General features: G+C 41.8%; 1 protein-coding gene across 1 annotated transcript; it reads left to right on the forward strand.

Annotated features, from left to right (window-relative positions):
* The first annotated feature begins 9,255 nt into the window (after positions 1-9,255).
* Positions 9,256-17,871, forward strand: LOC124693444 (transcriptional corepressor LEUNIG_HOMOLOG-like). The gene is made up of 18 exons (XM_047226921.1): positions 9,256-9,355; positions 9,452-9,484; positions 9,569-9,666; positions 12,032-12,141; positions 12,242-12,534; positions 12,651-12,726; positions 12,811-12,922; positions 13,192-13,241; positions 13,312-13,617; positions 13,726-13,830; positions 14,585-14,800; positions 14,900-15,041; positions 15,103-15,212; positions 15,318-15,467; positions 16,198-16,353; positions 16,468-16,584; positions 16,839-17,036; positions 17,320-17,871. Exons 2-18 carry the CDS (start codon positions 9,453-9,455, stop codon positions 17,461-17,463), a joined length of 2,415 nt encoding a protein of 804 aa, XP_047082877.1. The 5' UTR covers positions 9,256-9,355; position 9,452; the 3' UTR covers positions 17,464-17,871.
* Positions 17,872-19,478: the final 1,607 nt, after the last annotated feature.

Consider the following 19,478-nt stretch of genomic DNA (forward strand, 5'->3'; position numbering starts at 1 on the left):
ATCCTCACATCACTACCATCCCCTCCGTTGTCCCGATTTTTGTCACTTCGGGGCCATTGGTTCCTGGACAGCGACATGTGCATACAACTTGTAGATACAATCTAAGCAATAAGTATAGAACTTAAATCTAAGATCATGCCACTCGGGCCCTAGTGACAAGCATTAAGAATAACAAGATTGCAGCAACAATAACTTCATAAACTTTGTAGATAGACAATCATAACGTAACAATCCATCGGATCCCGACAAACACAACACCGATTACATCAGATGAATCTCAATCATGTAAGGCAGCTCATGAGATCATTGTATTGAAGTACATGGGGAGAGAATACCAACTAGCTACAGCTAGAACCCGTAGTCCATGGGGGAACTACTCACGGAGCATGATGGAGGCGATGGCGTTGATGGAGATGGCTTCCGGGGCACTTCCCTCGTCCCGACAGGGTGCCGAAACAGAGACTTCTGTCCCCCGAATTGGAGTTTCGCGATGGCGGCGGCGCCCCTGGAGTCTTTCTGGAGTTTCGTCCAGTGGTCTCGCGTTTTTAGGTCTCCAGGGCTTAAATAGGCGAAGAGGCGGCGCAGGAGGGGCAACAGGGTGCCCTCCCCATAGGCCGGCGTGGCCACGGGCTGGCCCGCGCGGCCCTATGGTGTGGGGGCCCCAGGCCTCCCCTCTGACTCCCCTTCGGTGTCCTGGTCCGTCTCGGTGAATTATGATATTTGGTCTTCGTTTCGCTCGAATTCCGAGAATATTGCCCGAACATCCTTTCTCGGACCAAAAACAGCAGTAAAACAGGAACCGGCATCGTGGCATCTTGTTAATAGGTTAGTTCCGGAAAACGCATAAAAACATTATAAAGTGCAAGCAAAACATGTAAGTATTGTTATAAAACAAACATGGAACGACAGAAATTATGGATACGTTGGAGACGTATCAGTGGACACAAATGGCATGGTTATTGGCTCAAGGATTTGGATGCACGAGAAGAATTCCTCTCAATACAAGGCTAGGCTAGCAAGGTTGTTTGAAGCAAACTCAAGTATAAAAGGTGCAGCAAAGCTCACATATGAACATATTGTAACTATTATAAGACTTTGCATTGTCTCCTTGTTGTTCAAACACCTCAACCATAAAATATCTAGACTCTAGAGATCAATCATGCAAACCAAATTTTAACAAGCTCTATGTAGTTATTCATTAATGAGTACAAGGTACATGATGCAAGAGCTTAAACAAGATCTTATATGAGCACAACAATTGCCAAGTATCACATTATTCAAGACATTAAACCATTTACCACATGCGGCATTTTCCGTTTCCAACCATATAACAATGAATGAAGTAGTTCAAATTTCGCAATGAACATTAAAGATGAAGCTAAGAACATATGTGTTCATACGAAACAGTGGAACGTGTCTCTCTCCCAAACAAAGAATGCTAGGATCCGATTTATTCAAAGGAAAACAAAAATAAAAACAAACAGACGCTCCAAGTAAAGCACATAAGATGTGACGGAATAAAAATATAGTTTCACTAGAGGAACCTGATAAGTTGTCGATGAAGAAGGGATGTCTTGGGCATCCCCAAGCTTAGACGCTTGATTCTTCTTAAAATATGCAGTGGATGAACCACGGGGCATCCCCAAGCTTTGACTTTTCACTCTTCTTGATCATATTGTATCATCCTCCTCTCTTGACCCTTGAAAACTTCCTCCACACCAAACTCGAAACAAACTCATTAGAGGGTCAGTGCATAATTCATATATTCAGAGGTGACATAATCATTCTTAACACTTCTGGACATTGCACAAAGCTACCGAAAGTTAATGGAACAAAGAAATCCATCTAACATAGCAAAACAGCAATGCGAAATAAAAGGCAGAATCTATCAAAACAGTAACAGTTCGTAGAAGAAGAATTTTAAAGTGGCACCAGACTTGCTCAGATGAAAATGCCCAAATTGAATTAAAGTTGCGTACATATCCGAGGATCACGCACGTAAATTAGCAGATTTTTTTGATTTTTCTACAGTGGACTACTCGCTCAAATTCGTGACAAAGAAGAAATCTGTTCCTACGCAGTAATCCAAATCTAGTATTGGCTTTACTATCAAAGACTTTACTTGGCACAACAATGCATTAAAATAAAGATAAGGAGAGGTTGCTACAGTAGTAAACAACTTCCAAGACTCAAATATAAAATATAGTGCAGAAGTAAAATAATGGGTTGTCTCCCATAAGCGCTTTCTTTAACGCCTTTCGCCTAGGCGCAGAAAGTGTGTATCAAGTAACATCAAGAGACGAAGCATCAACATCATAAGTTGTTCTAATAATAGAATCATAAGGTAACTTCATTCTCTTTCTAGGAAAGTGTTCCATACCTTTCTTGAGAGGAAATTGATATTTAATATTACCTTCCTTCATATCAATGGTGGCACCAACAGTTCGAAGAAAAGGTCTTCCCAATATAATGGGACAAGATGCATTGCATTCAATATCCAAGACAACAAAATCAACGGGGACAAGGTTATTGTTAACCATAATACGAACATTATCAATCCTCCCCAAAGGTTTCTTTATAGCATTATCAACAAGATTAACATCCAGATAACAATTCTTCAATGGTGGCAAGTCAAGCATATCATAAATTTTCTTAGGCATAACAGAAATACTTGCACCAAGATCACATAAGGCATTACAATCAAAATCATTGACCCTCATCTTAATGATAGGCTCCCAACCATATTCTAACTTTCTAGGAATAGAAGTCTCAAGTTTTAGTTTCTCCTCTCTAGCTTTTATGAGAGCATTTGTAATATGTTTTGTAAAGGCCAAATTTATAGCACTAGCGTTGGGACTTTTAGCAAGCTTTTGTAAGAACTTTATAACTTCAGAGATGTGACAATCATCAAAGTCTAAACCATTATGATCTACAGCAATGGGAGCATTGTCCCCAATATTTTGAAAAATTTCAGCAGCTTTACCAATTTCAGACAGCTTTAGCAGCTTCGAGCAATTTTGCACGCTTTGCACTAGGAGTAGAAACATTGCGAACACCAATTATTTTACCATTGATAGTAGGAGGTGTAGCAACATGTGAATCATTAACATTACTAGTGGTGGTAATAGTCCAAACTTTAGCTACATTATTCTCTTTAGCTAGTTTTTCATTTTCTTCTCTTTCCCACCTAGCATGCAATTCAGCCATCAATCTAATATTCTCATTAATTCGAACTTGGATGGCATTTGCTGAAGTAACAATTTTATTATGAATATCCTTATTAGGCATAACTTTCAATTTTAAAAGATCAACATCAGAGGCAAGACTATCAACCTTAGAAGCGAGAATATCAATTTTATCGAGCTTTTCCTCAACAGATTTGTTAAAAGCAGCTTTGTGTACTAATAAATTATTTAAGCATGGCTTCAAGACCAGGGGGTACACTCCTATTATTTTTGTAAGAATTCCCATAAGAATTACCATAACTATTACCATTAGCGAGCAGGATATGGCCTATAGTCGTTACCGAATTATTCCTATAAGCATTGTTGTTGAAATTATTATTTTTAATGAAGTTCACATCAACATGTTCTTCTTGGGCAACCAATGAAGCTAAAGGAACATTATTAGTATCAACATTAGATCTACCATTCACAAGTATAGACATAATAGCATCAATCTTATCACTCAAGGAAGATGTTTCTTCAACAGAATTTACCTTCTTACCTTGTGGAGCTCTTTCCGTGTGCCATTCAGAATAATTTGTCATCATATCATCAAGTAGCTTTGTTGCCGCCCCCAAAGTGATGGACATAAAGGTACCTCCAGCAGCTGAATCCAATAGGTTCCGCGAAGAAAAATTCAATCCTGCATAAAAGGTTTGGATGATCATCCAAGTAGTCAGTCCATGGGTTGGGCAATTCTTTACCAAAGATTTCATTCTCTCCCATGCTTGAGCAACATATTCATTATCTAATTGCTTGAAATTCATTATGCTACTTCTCAAAGATATAATTTTAGTGGGAGGATAATATCTACCAATAAAAGCATCCTTACATTTAGTCCAAGAATCAATACTATTTGTAGGCAGAGATAGCAACCAATCTTTAGCTCTTCCTCTTAAGGAGAAAGGAAACAATTTTAATTTTATAATGTCACCATCTACATCCGTATACTTTTGCATTTCACATAGTTCAACAAAATTATTAAGATGGGCAGCAGCATCATCGAACTAACACCGTAAAATTGCTCTCTCATAACAAGATTCAAGAAAGCAGTGTTTAATTTCAAAGAATTCTGTTGTAGTAGCAGGTGTGGAGCAATAGGTGTGCATAGGAAATCATTATTATTTGTGCTAGTGAAGTCACACAACTTAGTATTCTCAACAGTACCCATTTTAGCAGTAGTAAATAAAGCAAACTAAATAAAGTAAATGCAAGTAACTAATTTTTTTGTGTTTTTGATATGGTGCAGCAAACAAAGTAGTAAATAAAATAAAGCAAAGCAAGACAAAAACAAAGTAAAGAGATTGGATGTGGAAGACTCCCCTTGCAGCGTGTCTTGATCTCCCCGGCAACGGCGCCAGAAAAAGTGCTTGATACGTGTAGTTGACACGTCCGTTGGGAACCCCAAGAGGAAGGTGTGATGCGCACAGTAGCAAGTTTTCCCTCAGAAAGAAACCAAGGTTTATCGAACCAGGAGGAGCCAATAAGCACGTTGAAGGTTGATGGCGGAGGAGTGTAGTGCGGCGCAACACCAGGGATTCCGGCGCCAACGTGGAACCCGCACAACACAATCACGCAACTTTGCCCCAACGTAACAGCCGAGGTTGTCAATCTCACCGGCTTGCCGTAAACAAAGGATTAGATGTATAGTGTGGATGATGATGGTTGTTTGCGAAGAACATTAAAGAACAATTGCAGCAGTTTGTATTTCGTATGTAAAGAATAGGCCCGGGGTCCACAGCTCACTAGCGGTGTCTCTCCCATAAGATAGCGAGATGTTGGGTGAACAAATTACAGCTTGGGCAATTGACAAATAAAGAAGGCATAACAATGCACATACATATATCATGATGAGTACTATGAGATTTAATCGAGGCATTACGACAAAGTACATAGACCGCTATCCAAGCATGCATCTATGCCTAAAAAGTCCACCTTCAGGTTATCATCCGAACCCCTTCCGATATTAAGTTGTAAACAACATGACAATTGCATTAAGTATGGTGCGTAATGTAATAAACACAAATATCCTTAGACAAAGCATCGATGTTTTATCCCTAGTGGCAACAAGCACATCCACAACCTTAGAACTTTCTCGTCACCGTCCCAGCATTTAATGGAGGCATGAACCCACTATCGAGCATAAATACTCCCTCTTGGAGTCACAAGTATCAACTTGGCCGAGCCTCTACTAGCAACTGGAGAGCATGCAAGAACATAAATAACATATATGATAGATTGATAATCAACTTGACATAGTATTCAATATTCATCGGATCCCAACAAACACAACATGAAGGATTACAAATAGATGATCTTGATCATGATAGGCAGCTCACAAGATCTAACATGATAGCACAATGGGGAGAAGACGACCATCTAGCTACCGCTATGGACCCATAGTCCAGGGGTGAACTACTCACACATCGATCCGGAGGCGATCATGGCGATGAAGAGACCTCCGGGAGATGATTCCCCTCTCCGGCAGTGGTGCCGGAGGCGATCTCCCGAATCCCCCGAGATGGAATTGGCGGCGGCGGCGTCTCTCGGAAGGTTTTCCGTATCGTGGCTCTCGGTACTGGGGGTTTCGCGACGGAGGCTTTAAGTAGGCGAAAGGGCGGAGTCGGGAGAGTCACGGGGGCCCCACACGCTAGGGCCGCGCGCCGTGGCCCCACTTCGTCTCCCCTGCGGTCTTCTGGAAGCTTCGTGGAAAAATAGGCCCCTGGGCGTTGATTTCGTCCAATTCCGAGAATATTTCCTTACTAGGATTTCTGAAACCAAAAACAGCAGAAAACAGAACTAGCTCTTCGGCATCTCGTCAATAGGTTAGTGCCGGAAAATGCGTAGTAATGACATATAATGTGTATAAAACATGTGAGTATCATTATAAAAGTAGCATGGAACATAAGAAATTATAGATACGTTTGGGACGTATCAGGCCGCGCCTGCCCTCTGTACTGCCACGTGGCAGCTCTCCTGCGCGTGTCCTTCTGGCTCCGTCTTCGTCCCGGAAAAATAAGACTCTGCGCTTTTGTTTCGTCCAATTCCGAGAAACTTTCATGTACAACTTTTCTGAAACACAAAAACAGCAGAAAACAGGACTGACACTGCGGCACTGCGTTAATAGGTTAGTCCCAGAAAATGCTAAAAAGTGTGAAAAAGTGCACATAAAACATATAAGAATTGTAACAAAACAAGCATGGGGCATCAAAAATTATAAATACGTTTGGGACGTATCACCAGTAACCTCTCTTATGCCTTGCCCTACATTTCCTCGCAATTCCTGATCCTCCATGTGTACTTCCAAGGAATCTCCACGTACAGTATCCACGAAATCATGCAAAATGCATGACATTTTTTGTGCATTAAGCACGTGCTAGTATGCATGCTTATTTTGTTGTTGCCAATGTGAACTATTATAGGAGTAACAAAATATTGTTGTTTACCGCAACATCGGGGAAAAAAATATCCCATTCCATCTTCTGCCAAAAACATAACTAATAGTTAGGAGCAGCGATATTATTGTCCAAAGCTCTACGCCAAAACTAGCCAAAATAAGGAAAACATGGCTAAACCTTAAAATAACCCCACTTCCCGTACAAAAATAGTCCTACCCACAAGCATTGTATATACTTATCTCACATGATTTCCATTTGGTTGAAGTTGTAAGAACATAACTCATTTTCTACACAAAGTATCTGCTTTAGTATTTAAATTTGCGACATGATGGAAGATTTATGTGGGCCTCTCCACTTGATATGAACTTACGGACCGATGTGCAATCGGTCAAATATCCATGTGCAAATAGCTAGACTACTAGACACCGATCAACATAGGGAGGTCATGCATTGCGTCATTCTTTTTCATCGCATGGGAAGTGTGAGATGAGAGGTTTGCTTTCCTTGCAGCGTCGCCATGAAACTGCGCCACCTCCCACATCGTCTCGAAGATCACAGAGGAGGCCAGAAATTGGTCGATCACACAGATCAAGCATCCGAGTGCAATTATGTCGGGAGAGCAACTTCCTTGTAACAATCTCGTAGGCTTTCTAACCGTTTCGGTAATACATTTTGTACTTAGCGAGATGATAAATCTCTCTGCGTAGAAAATAATGTTATCGCTCTATACCCTAAACACTATAGTAAGATTAACCATAGGTAGGCATTTTTTTTAGGGAACCACGGGTAGGCATCATGGGTGCACTTATTTTAGGAGCCAGGACCACATAATTCCCGCAAATAGCACACCCCATTTCTAAATTGGACTAGACATGGTGTATCTACACTTCTTTTAGCTAGACTAGATACTCTTTTTGTACTACCTACCGTGGTACCGTCTCACTGGCCAACGATAGGCAGCTCTTCGGTGCTGCCTACTTTCCGTGGACGCAAGCAAACCAAAACTTCACACGGGCCACACATCAGGGGCAACAAGGGGGCAAAGCCGCAGAGGATCCCGAGCGCGCGAGACATCGTCACTGCGAAAGCTCACCACCTCACCCGTCCCTTTCGCAGATCCCGTCACGAGCAGCGGACAGCCGCCTGGTCCAATGGTTCGCCGCGCCCCATCATTTGCTCGTGCTGGGTTGGTGAGTTTCGGTGTGTGCTGTTTGTACTGGCGCACGGGAAGGACCATAGTAATCCGGACCTAATCGAGTGCTCCAATCCCCACGCCACCCGAGCCTTGCTGCTGCTTCGGGTCCGAGCCTAGTCGGACGGTTTCACTTTGCCCTCCTTGTTTTCTCACCATATTTGCCAACACGGGACACAGGGGTCGATTTGAGTGGGTTTTATTTTATTTTTCGCACGAAGATAATTATTATTTTTGCATGGAAATTAAGTTAATGTATTAGTCTCATATTTCTACTATCGTCCAACTGATTGACTCAGATGTATTTGCAAAACGAACCGACCAACATGTCTCCATGGAGATCGGCACCCACTAAGACTAGGGATGAAAATAGGGCGAAAACTGATGGGACTCATGTATGTTTTTCAGTTTTCAGATTATTTTACGGAAGCGGAAATGAATAGAGAAATGACAAAACGAACAACGAAACATTTACGGTTGAACATGAGCGCGACACGACGGTTCTCCGTCTGCATTCCGACGTGTCCCTAACCCTAGGTCAGTAGAATTCAATGGTTTCATCCCGTTTCGCATATATCGATAAGGGGTCGTTGGATCGCGGCAAGCAGAACCATGATAACCACATTAAATGAAAAGTTGTATATTCAACGGAAACGGATGTCCGTTTCACCCAAAAAAACACTCCTCGCTTTCAATTCTCTTTCGCTCAAAAGTTTCTTTCCCCGTTCCGCAAGTTGGGTTTCCGTTTCCATATTATCTCATCTTTTCCGTTTCCGGCAGAATGGTCGGAAACTTCCTACTCCGTATTGATTAGTATCCATGACTATCCTTGTGGCACACAACATCCAAATATTTTTCTATTTCCAAACAAAGCCAAGGTCCATTCTTTGAAATATATAAGACCACCCCTTGTTTGTATAGCAACAATATTCAGTACTTTTTTGACTCAAAAGGATTATCTAAGAATTTGTGTAGTACCTTCCACCCACAAAAATATATTATCCTGATTTGTTTAATCCACACATAATAATTTTCTTATAGTGCAACCAAAAACTGCTGGCCCATAGTATTGATATGGTTTTCAAATTGGCATGGTTGAAAAGTCTTGCCATCCTATCATATTCTACTACTACTACTAGCAGCAAGCTGAAGAAGGTTAAAATAGTATATTCCTGGAGCTGAGTCCTGCAAAATTCCGGCGCCTGCCTGTCATCCGAACCTTCTTGAACCGGCTCACCATTCCGAGCCTACCTCATCTCCATTCTCCTTCCCCTCTCCTCCCCTGTCCCATCTACTCTACTACTCTCTCATTCCGAGGCGGTGCCAGCCCAGCCCAGCCAGCACGAGCTCTCGCCGGGGCGCGTGCACGCACCCACACCGGAATTCGGCGGGCCTCCCGGCACGCCGCTCCCGAGCGGGCCGCCGCCGTCTCCGATCGAGCATTGGATTTTCGGGCGCGGCGCCTCCCGGCGGCTCCCCCCACCGTCGCGCGATTTCTGACGGATTCTCGGCCCCCGGAGCCGCGGGATCGCCCCCAATCGGTAATGTGGCCTCTGATCCCTTCCTTCCCCCGCGAATTCGGCCTCGATTCGCCCCGCTCCCCCGCTGATTTCCCCTGGGTTTCATTTCCGCTGCAGGATGGCGCAGAGCAATTGGGAAGCGGATAAGATGTGAGCTGCTGCGCTGCCTTCTCGATGTGTGTTTTTTTGGTGTGGATTTTTTTGGTTTCGGCTAATTTCCGCGGGGTGGTGCAGGCTCGATGTGTATATCTACGACTACTTGCTCAAGCGGAACCTGCAGACGACCGCCAAGGCGTTCATGGCGGAGGGGAAGGTCGCCGCTGACCCAGTTGGTGAGTACTGTCCCCCAACCCCCCGCTGCCGCTCATCTGTCTGAATCCTTGTGCTGTTTCATGGGGCCAACTTGGTTGGGGAAGAGTGAGCGAGTGTGTTTGTGTTAGGCAGGGATGGGAATTCGCAATGTCAAGTGGTTGGCACTGCCGTGAGCTTAATTTGCTCCGAGAATTCGAGCTTCGGGTTTACTGGAGGGTTTGTGTTAAGTAGGGCTGGCAATCAGTAACCTTACTTGATCTAGCTGGCAGTCCTATGCCAAATCAGGGCAGGGACTTCTAGCCTTGAAGGTGGCTTTGCAGAGTTTTGGGCAAAATCCGGCACAGATGCTCGAGGCGAGTTCGAGCTGACGTAAGGTGGACATTTTCAAATTCAAAGAGGGGGTTGGGAGGTTCATGGTTAAGTTGGCGCGTAATTTCTGCATGAGCCATCCTCCGAGCTACGGTGGTGATATTCGTGGCCCGTTCGTGCTTAGGAAATTTTCTTCGCGCGTGCACTCTTCGTATTGGATCAAGGCTACATTTTATTGTACCTATGACTTTCGATGGTGTTACTAACTGTGTTGTGAGGATCTGGTTTATCTGTAGTGTTTTTGTTATAGCTTAATAGTGTTTTTGTTCTCTAGTAGGCGTAGCCTGGCTGGTGGACACGTGCTGACTCGTGCCTGCCAGCCTGGGTTCGAGCCTCCGCGCGTGCTCGCAACACCAGGTCATATTCACGAATTCTTCTATACAAAACTCGACAGGGATCCTTCCCCTGCGGATGCATGCAAAGACAAACTTCATGGATCTCTTACTTTTGGTGTTTCTTCGTGCATGAACTATCTTTGATATACCATATATACTGATGGGTTTCTTAATGGAGATTCAGGGTTAATGCCACTATTATATATGCAAAGATTCTAACACTCGATTTTTTGTGTGTGGATAAATTAACACTGGATGTATTCGGGTCATGTTAAATGCAGGGTATCTTCCATATTTCACTTTTTCGACGAAACAAAAAGATAGATTATACAGATGAATTGCAGATGCACTTTATGAAAGTCGAATTTTCACACATGCTTGTACTGACCAATACCAACCCACGAAACATGATAAATACACTCCGACATGTGAGTAATAAGGGTTTTTATTTTCATTCTCATGGGGGAATGCCTATTGGGTAACTACCAAACCTAACTAACCGATAGACGATAATGGTACTGCAGTCTGTATAGCAGAACTTTACGTGCACAACTTCTAGAATCAAGATAATTTTATATTGTGATTTTAGCAGTAAATATCGCAGGGCGGCCTAGCGCACTGGCAGAGCACCTACACTTGTGTCCTGGAGGTCTTGGGTTCGAATCAGCTCTGCCTGGAAATTACCTTCACAAGACCCCACAATGGCACATATACACATTTGAAAGAAAACTAGAGTGGAAAGCCTCCAATCTAATTTTGTGCATTGCCACATGCATGGTAGAGTTAGTAACATGAGCAAACTGGACAGACAATTGTGATATGAACTAATTTTCTTACGAAATGCTGTGAAACTGAATAATTGCCATTTTAGTTGCAAACAAACTACTTGCTTACTACAGCTAGATATATGTTATAAAGGGCTAGCTAGTAATACTTTGTGTGCCCTCAACAACACCTTATACAAGTGGGTTTCTTGGAATTGGCTCTTGTCTAAATCTGAACTCACCGAATTGCCCGCTGAATCGAACAAATGGTTTCAAAGAACATACGTGTTTGCTACTCCCTCCGATCCACAATAAGTGTCATGGTTTTAGTCCGAATTTGAATAAAAATGAACTAAAACCACAACACTTATTATGGATCGGAGGGAGTATAGTTTTTCTGTTTTACACTTGTAAATTTATAGTAGTAGTATCTGATTAGTATAAACGTATGATCTGGCCCCACCAAAAGACACAGTGCATGTCATTTTTCTATCTCAGTTATTTAGAGAATATTTTTTCCATGTTGGATTTTTTTTTGATAACTTGAAGCCTCAAAGAGATAAAAATTCAAGAGTAAGAGTACCTAAAGGAGGTAGCAATGGCATCGTGTGTTAAGACTTAATTGAGGAAATTAACTAGAAAAGGAAGATAAGAGTTTGCTAGATTCCAGGTATCATCATGTGTTAATGTTAGGTCTTGAGGGCAAGGTTGTGGTTTATAACAGACAGAAGCTGGCGATGAGCAGATATGTAGATTACCCCATGCAATTGCACAGTGTGGTACATTGTGCCACATAAACCTCTGTCCATTTTTTTAGCAACTGTATTATTATTATTATTATTATTATTATTATTATTATTATTATTATAGGAGATGCACACATTTTACTGTGGTATAAAATTTGGTCTGTCATGCAGCAATTGATGCTCCTGGGGGGTTTCTCTTTGAGTGGTGGTCTGTCTTTTGGGATATATTTATTGCAAGGACAAATGAGAAGCATTCTGAGGTTGCAGCTGCTTACCTAGAGGTAAATTGGGAATCTTCGAATCACTTAGTCATTCGCCATGCATGTGTTCAATTGTTATTGATTGCACATTCTGGCCCAATCTATATTTCTTTGGATACAGGCACAACAAATAAAAGCAAGAGAGCACCAGCAGCAGATGCAGATGCAACAATTGCAACTTATCCAACAAAGGCATGCTCAAATGCAGCGAACCAATTCAGGCCATCCTTCGCTTAATGGCCCAATAAATGGCCTAAACTCTGATGGCATTCTGGGATCGACAGCAAGTGTTTTGGCTGCCAAGATGTACGAAGAGCGCTTGAAGCACCCTCATTCCATGGATTCCGAGGGATCGCAGCTTATCGATGCTAGTAGGATGGCTCTTCTTAAGTCGGCAGCAACAAACCATACAGGGTGATCCTCCATATATCATCTCCTCATTTTGATGGATTTTTCGGAAAAAGAAGTTAGATTAAATATCAAAGTGTTATTGGCATTCTCACTAAATATATCATGTTTTGTGCAAATAGGCAATTAGTTCCTGGAACTGCAGGAAATGTATCTACTACACTGCAACAGATTCAGGCTCGGAATCAGCAATCAATTGTGGGTTATAGCTCCCCTTGTCGTGTTATTTCAGTTCACAGTTTCTTCCATTAGTCTATTGATTGAATGAATACACTGCAACAGGATATTAAGAGTGAAGCTAACATGGGTGTAGCCCAAAGATCTATGCCCATGGATCCATCGTCCTTATATGGACAGGGAATAATGCAGCAAAAACCTGGATTAGGTGGTGCAGGTAGCTTTCCTCTATATTCTAATTCCTTTTTAGAGTCAACACATACTAAAGTTGTTCTTTGTATAGCTTATGACTAAAGTTGTGCAATACTAGCCGTATAATGTTAAAACACATACTAAATCTATTGTTCTGGGTCCTTTTGTTTGGTTATAATTGGATTATCTCATGAATATAATGCGAGATATTCATAATCAAGTTCAACAGGAAAATTATCCTTCTCTCGTTTTTTTATTCTGCTTTCTTGGTGAGATATATCTTCTTGTCAACAGGACTGAACCAAGGAGTGAGTGGTCTACCTTTGAAGGGCTGGCCATTAACTGTAAGCTCCCTATATATTTATTGTCTGCCATATTCATGTTTTGCTCTGGAATCTAATAACCTTCTTACAGGGAATAGACCAACTTCGACCAAATTTAGGTGCTCAAATGCAGAAGCCATTTCTTTCAACACAGTCACAGTTTCAACTTATGTCGCCGCAACAACAGCAGCAACTCTTAGCACAGGCTCAAGTACAAGGGAGCCTTGGTAACTCAAGTCATTATGGAGATATGGACCCCCGTAGATTTACAACACTAGCCAGGGGGGTTGGCATGAATGGTAAAGACGGACAACCTGTTGGGACTGATGGATGCATTAGTTCCCCAATGCAATCCAGTTCACCAAAAATTAGACCAGACCAAGAATATCTCATGAAGGTTTGTTTATTTTGCAAGTGTGTATCCCTTGCGTGGAGTTTGATCTTAAGATATTGTTTTATTTATCTCTAGATTGTTGGAATCTAACTAGAGCTGAAAATTATACAGATGCAGCAAACATCTTCTCAGCAACCACAGGAACAACTTCAGCAACAGCAGCAGCAGAACCAGCAACAGCAGCAGCAGCAAAATCAACAGCAGCAAATGCAACAGGTTTTGACAGTTTGCCCAGTCTGTGGGATATATTTTCTATTCTTGAAAGTTAATCCATGTTTAAATTTACCCCTGGAATTTATCTTTTTATTCATGATAATTTATTAGTGTGCAAATTTACTCCTACAAAGTTAAAACTCTATACCTGTCTAGAAATAAAAGCCTTTCGCCCTACTGTTGCACTTTTGTCAACAAGTTTCAGTTCTATTATTAATTTATCTGAAATACAGAGCACACAATATGAATTAAGATGTTTACTAGTAAAAGCCAGGAAAAGACAACACAGTATAGTATTGTTTCTTTCTGTTTGACTTAGGTATTCCATTTAGAAAATTCCAATATCCAACTCCATCATATTAACGGTTGCAAATGTCTTCTTTACCTTTTCTTCCTGTTTTTTTCCCTGGTTGCACACCTGTCCAGTGGTGCTGGGGTGGTTTGTTGACAGGTTATCTTTTATTTTCTTTTCTTCTTTTATCAAACTATTTCAAACTAGTTGGTGGCTACTCCAATCCACAACCCAGGTGTCCCAACTCTATATACATGTAACTGTCAAAAAGTTATTTGACCTCTGATTCATTTTCCATTTTTGGGTCTATTTCAGTTTGAATTAATTAATGCTGACTAATGAACTGGTTTTCCAGAAAAAATATTTTTAAATTTATGATTCTTGAAATTTGCTTCTTTATGATGTACTCGTGGTCATCTTATATCTACTGTGTTTTTTACTAAGTATTTAATTGTTTATATCCAGAACAATAGAAAAAGAAAGCAAACTACATCGTCAGGCCCAGCAAATAGTACTGGAACAGGAAATACGGTTGGCCCTTCTGCCAACTCTCCGCCGTCAACTCCATCCACACATACACCTGAAGGACTTGGAATGGCTGGCAATATGCGGCATGTTCCAAAAAATTTAATGATGTATGGCGCAGATGGAGCTGGACTTGCATCCTCGTCAAATCAAATGGTAGCTCATTTACCTTTTCCATATAATATGTTTTGTTGGATGTATCTAATGATCATTCTATGTCAGAAAAATATGTAAGGTCTTTGTTATTTTTAACAGGATGATCTTGAACCTTTTGGTGATGTTGGCTCATTAGATGATAATGTCGAATCTTTCTTGTCCAATGATGATGGAGATGCCAGGGATATTTTTGCCGCACTTAAAGGAGGCCCCACAGAGCCTAACCCAGCAGCTTCGAAAGGTAGAATTTCTGATGTTTCTAGTATCTTTCAAACATCGTATGACATGCCCTTTTTCTTTAGGTTTTACCTTTAGTGAGGTTAATTGTTGGCGAACAAGCAACAGCAAGATAGTATGCTGCAACTTTTCGTATGACGGGAAGATCTTGGCTAGTGCTGGACACGAAAAGAAGGTATGTGCAGCTGCCATACTTTGGTGAACCTTTTCCTATTAAGAGTGGAACCCCTTTGCACCGTTGGTATTTATGAGTATGGTTCCTTGATTTTGTTCCTCTCAGGCTGTACTTTGGAACATGGACACTTTCCAGACACACTATTTACCAGAAGAGCACACTGGCATTATCACTGATGTCCGTTTCAGACCTATCTCCATGCAGATGGCAACATCATCTTTTGACAGAACAATTAAACTATGGAACGCTGCAGACGTAAGTTATGCTTGTCAGTTTATTTATGTGCCAGGAAAAATATATCTGTTAAAAACAAGAGTGAGATTTCTGGAAGTTCAGAAAAAAATGTTCGAATTTTGTGAATCAAACTTGAATGTTGTTTAGTATATTAATGGCACTGCACCACATTGGGAATCTGTTGAATGCATCTAGCCTAGTGGCAAAAGATTGCATGAGCACAACCATCATATACCGTGTTCGACTTCCACGCTAGGCATTTCTGTTGTCATGCTCTTAAGCTGTGAGACAGCATGTTAGTGATAAAGAAATAGAAAACCAGGCTGGGTATTGATGGGATTTTAAACCCAGACTGAGTGTTACGGTGAATAAGACTTGGCAGTCAGCACCAGGTTTCCTCATGTGTTGGCGCAGTTCATACTTTTCTTTTCTTTTTTAGTAAAGATACAAGAAATTGGAACAAGTGTTGTCCAGTTTAACTTTTGTACTGCTGAAATCTGATTTCCAGCGAGTTTAGCCAAAATTTGCCCAATATTGCACTCGTATGTGCTACTAGTGGCAAGCTATTGCTTAGTGGGCTATTTTGGTGTGCCTCACTGCGTCCTCTTGCAACATATGCTCACACACCCTGCCTCCCAGTACATGTTATATCAAGTTACCCAATATTATTTGTGCGGATATAATATGAGGCTTGATCATTGTAAAAATAAATTAGAGGCATATATATAAACTTGATTTTTTTGTTTGGCAGCCTGGATACTCTCAGCATACATTTACTGGGCATAATGGTCATGTCACATCGCTAGATTTTCATCCAAAGAAGACAGACCTTTTGTGCTCTTGTGATGGCAATGGTGAAATTCGATACTGGAACGTGACTCAGCTTGCCTGTGTGCGTGTTATAAAGGTTAGTACTCTTCTTTCTGGCCCCTTAAAAGTTTCTTAAGAACTTATCTAATAAACAAAAAAATATGATTGAATAATTTGCCATTTCATAATTCTGACTACTTCTCTCTGACAGGGTGGTACTGCTCAAGTTCGTTTTCAACCTAACACCGGACAGTTTCTCGCAGCTGCTTCTGAAAATGTTGTTTCTATATTTGATGTTGACACACATACCAAAAAGTACATCCTGCAGGTTTGTTGTTAATCACCACGTCAATGTTTCATTCCTTTCACTGAGTTCTTTCGCAGTGTGCTTTCTATAAAGCCAGGCCAAGTGCCTTTTCTCTATCTAAAAAAAAGTTCTTTTGCAATCCTTTCTTCTGCCATTTCTTCTGCACATGCACATTTAACATTCCGGCATTGAGAGATTTTTAATGAAGTTGTGCATGTAATCAATCTGATTTTGCCAAGTAATCATGAAACTTAAGGATTTGATTTTAATCTCAGGGCCATAACACAGACGTTCAGTCAGTGTGCTGGGACAACACCGGGGAGTACCTTGCTTCTGTTAGCCAGGATCTAGTAAAGGTTTGGTCAATATCATCAGGAGAGTGCATTCATGAGGTCAGCTCAAATGGAAATAAGTTCCATTCTTGTGTGTTCCACCCAAGTTATACCAATCTCTTGGTGATTGGAGGCTACCAGGTAGTACTTGCTCTTCCGTTGAGTTTTGAACTTCTAATAATATATATTTGAATTTTGTCTAAAGGCCTTAAACTTACCTTTCTTTAGTATTTTCTTCTTTGTTTACAAGAAATTACTCTAATTTATAACATACGTACTAGTAATTTCTTATCTAACTATCACCTGCTAGCAGAAACTCCAATTGATATGTTTTGTAATGCCCAGGTTTTGTTGCGTAGAACATGTTACATATTGTGTATGCGTGCTTTACTATAAATTTCTCATCAACATTCTATCGGTGCAGTCTATGGAGCTATGGAACATGGTAAAGAACCAAAGCATGACGGTACAGGCTCATGAAGGTCTTATTGCGGCGTTGGCACAATCACCAGTAACTGGAATGGTGGCTTCTGCGAGCCACGACAATTCTGTCAAGTTGTGGAAGTAGCAATAATAAGAAAATGCACCTAGATAGTTTCTTTTTCTTCTCCAGATAATTGACATTTCTTCAGCCGTGTCATAGAATGAGTTGAGTTCGGCGATGTTATGCGTTATCGATTGTGTTGTACTCCCAAGGCGAATAAGGAAGTGTAGCTGGTTCCCCTTGCGGTTGAGCTGTTTAGTGATGGTTGCGGTGAGTTTGAGGAAGAAACTGTATTTTCTCTCGATAGGTGTGTGTAGCCCAAAAAAGGACATAGAAGAAAAGGCCTAAAGCTGCCTCCCGTGTTCCATCTTGTTAGTTCTTATGAGATGTAAAATGTAACATTTGGGTGCTTAACTGGAACTCACTGCAATTGGCGTTTGACAGTTGTGAAATCGCTGAGCCTTGCGAGCGACCTATAAAGTAAGTTCTGAATTCTTAGTGTTGTTCCTATTTGATCTGTGCAAATGTGAATGGGATTCTCTGACTTTGAGGCTGGAAACTTTGCGTCACTGGCTTATGGTACACCGGCTTATGGTACACTGATGTTAGCGACAGTTTTTGTTTTGACTGGGACTACAACGGTGATCATGGTGGAGTCCTCATAAGAGCGGCTGCGAAGAGACCATAAGTGAAAGCTCGTCGGGAAGGAGCTGAACTGTGGGAAGAACACAGCCCAAACTTCGCACGCCATGGAGCATTTGAGGAGCAGATGCTCGGTGTCTTCGTCTTGAACATAGGAGGGGTAGGAGGCAGAGGTTGCTAGAAGATGTCGGAAGCGTCTTCCTTCCGTTTGTGGGGAGGCATCGACGCCTAGCCAGCTAGCTGGAAATCTTGAACTCCAAGGGGTATGCGTTTCTCTGGACCTTTTTCGCCAAGACATCCACATGTAGATGCTTGAAAGAATTGGCATAGAAACACTTGTTCGAGAACATGGTATTAGAGAGGTGGCTCACTCGTTGATCCGGTTCATCGGAATGCAGAACCACAGAGCCAAATTCGTAGAATAAGTGGATAACGTAAGGAGGTCTTCCATGACAAGCACTAGACAAGCGTGGTCCTAAATTGTTCTGGATGCCTGAGCTAAGGATGGAAGAAACAAAAACGTTTTTCCTAACAGAGTGAGAAAAAAAGGCAGGGAAGCGCTCCGAGAGGGGTATGTTGCCAATCCAACAATCAAACCAGAAGGAAGTAGAGGAACCATTTCCAATAGTGACTTTGATAATGGAGCGAAATGTTAGCGACACTTGCAACGCATACTCCCAACTGTTAGGTTTTGCTGTCTGCGATACATCATAGTAGTACGGTACAGCTTTGAAATGACAGTTTGATTGGTTGTGATCGATATACTAGACATGTGTTTTGGGTCTACAGCATAACTTTCTACACGCACTAGTTTTGAACGGTTTATGACAATTCGGTATGCTAACATTCATTTCCGTTTCGTAAATACAAATGGATTGAGCATGTGGTTTTCCGGGCTGTCTTGTAGCCTATTATTGCAGTTATGTACGTACGTGAAGAAGAAGAGAGAGAGAGAGAGATCGTGTGCTGTTATTCGTTGCGATTCTACTGCCAAAATGTGGCAAATTAACTGAGCATTGACTGGGGGAAACAACATTAAGAGCGTATTCCCTGGCATTTGCGAGGCGAATCACAAGCCGATGATCCCGCACGCCCAAATTTATTTACCAGCCTATAAATAACAGCTGCTACACCCACCAAAATCACAGAGCAAAACACACGGTACACAGGACAGACAAAGAGAGAAATCCCGTCTCCAGACACTCCGCTCCGATCCGTTCCGTCCACCCAAAATGGCCGCCAGTCCCAAGTCGCCATTTCTCCCGGCAGCTCTCCTCCTCCTCGCCGCCGGCGTCCTGATCTCGTCTTGCTACGCGTCTCCAGACGCCACCACTCAAGGCATGGAACTCTTGGCCGTTGCCTGTTGGCACATACTCCATTTTAAGTGTTTTGTGTCTTGTGTGGTCGATCTTGACGTGCATTTTTTGATCTGTGCCTGCAGGCGACGTGAAGGCGGC

Source organism: Lolium rigidum, chromosome 2 (assembly GCF_022539505.1).
Source record: "Lolium rigidum isolate FL_2022 chromosome 2, APGP_CSIRO_Lrig_0.1, whole genome shotgun sequence".
NCBI classification, from domain to species: Eukaryota; Viridiplantae; Streptophyta; class Magnoliopsida; order Poales; family Poaceae; genus Lolium; species Lolium rigidum.

What these genes read in the sequence shown, in the direction of transcription:
- LOC124693444 (XM_047226921.1), top strand. Translation starts at nt 9,453, where the DNA reads ATGGCGCAGAGCAATTGGGAAGCGGATAAGAT. An exon ending in TGAAGGGCTGGCCATTAACT is followed by an intron (nt 13,242 to 13,311) that starts GTAAGCTCCCTA and finishes ACCTTCTTACAG; the next exon opens with GGAATAGACCAACTTCGACC. An exon ending in ACCAAGAATATCTCATGAAG is followed by an intron (nt 13,618 to 13,725) that starts GTTTGTTTATTT and finishes AAAATTATACAG; the next exon opens with ATGCAGCAAACATCTTCTCA.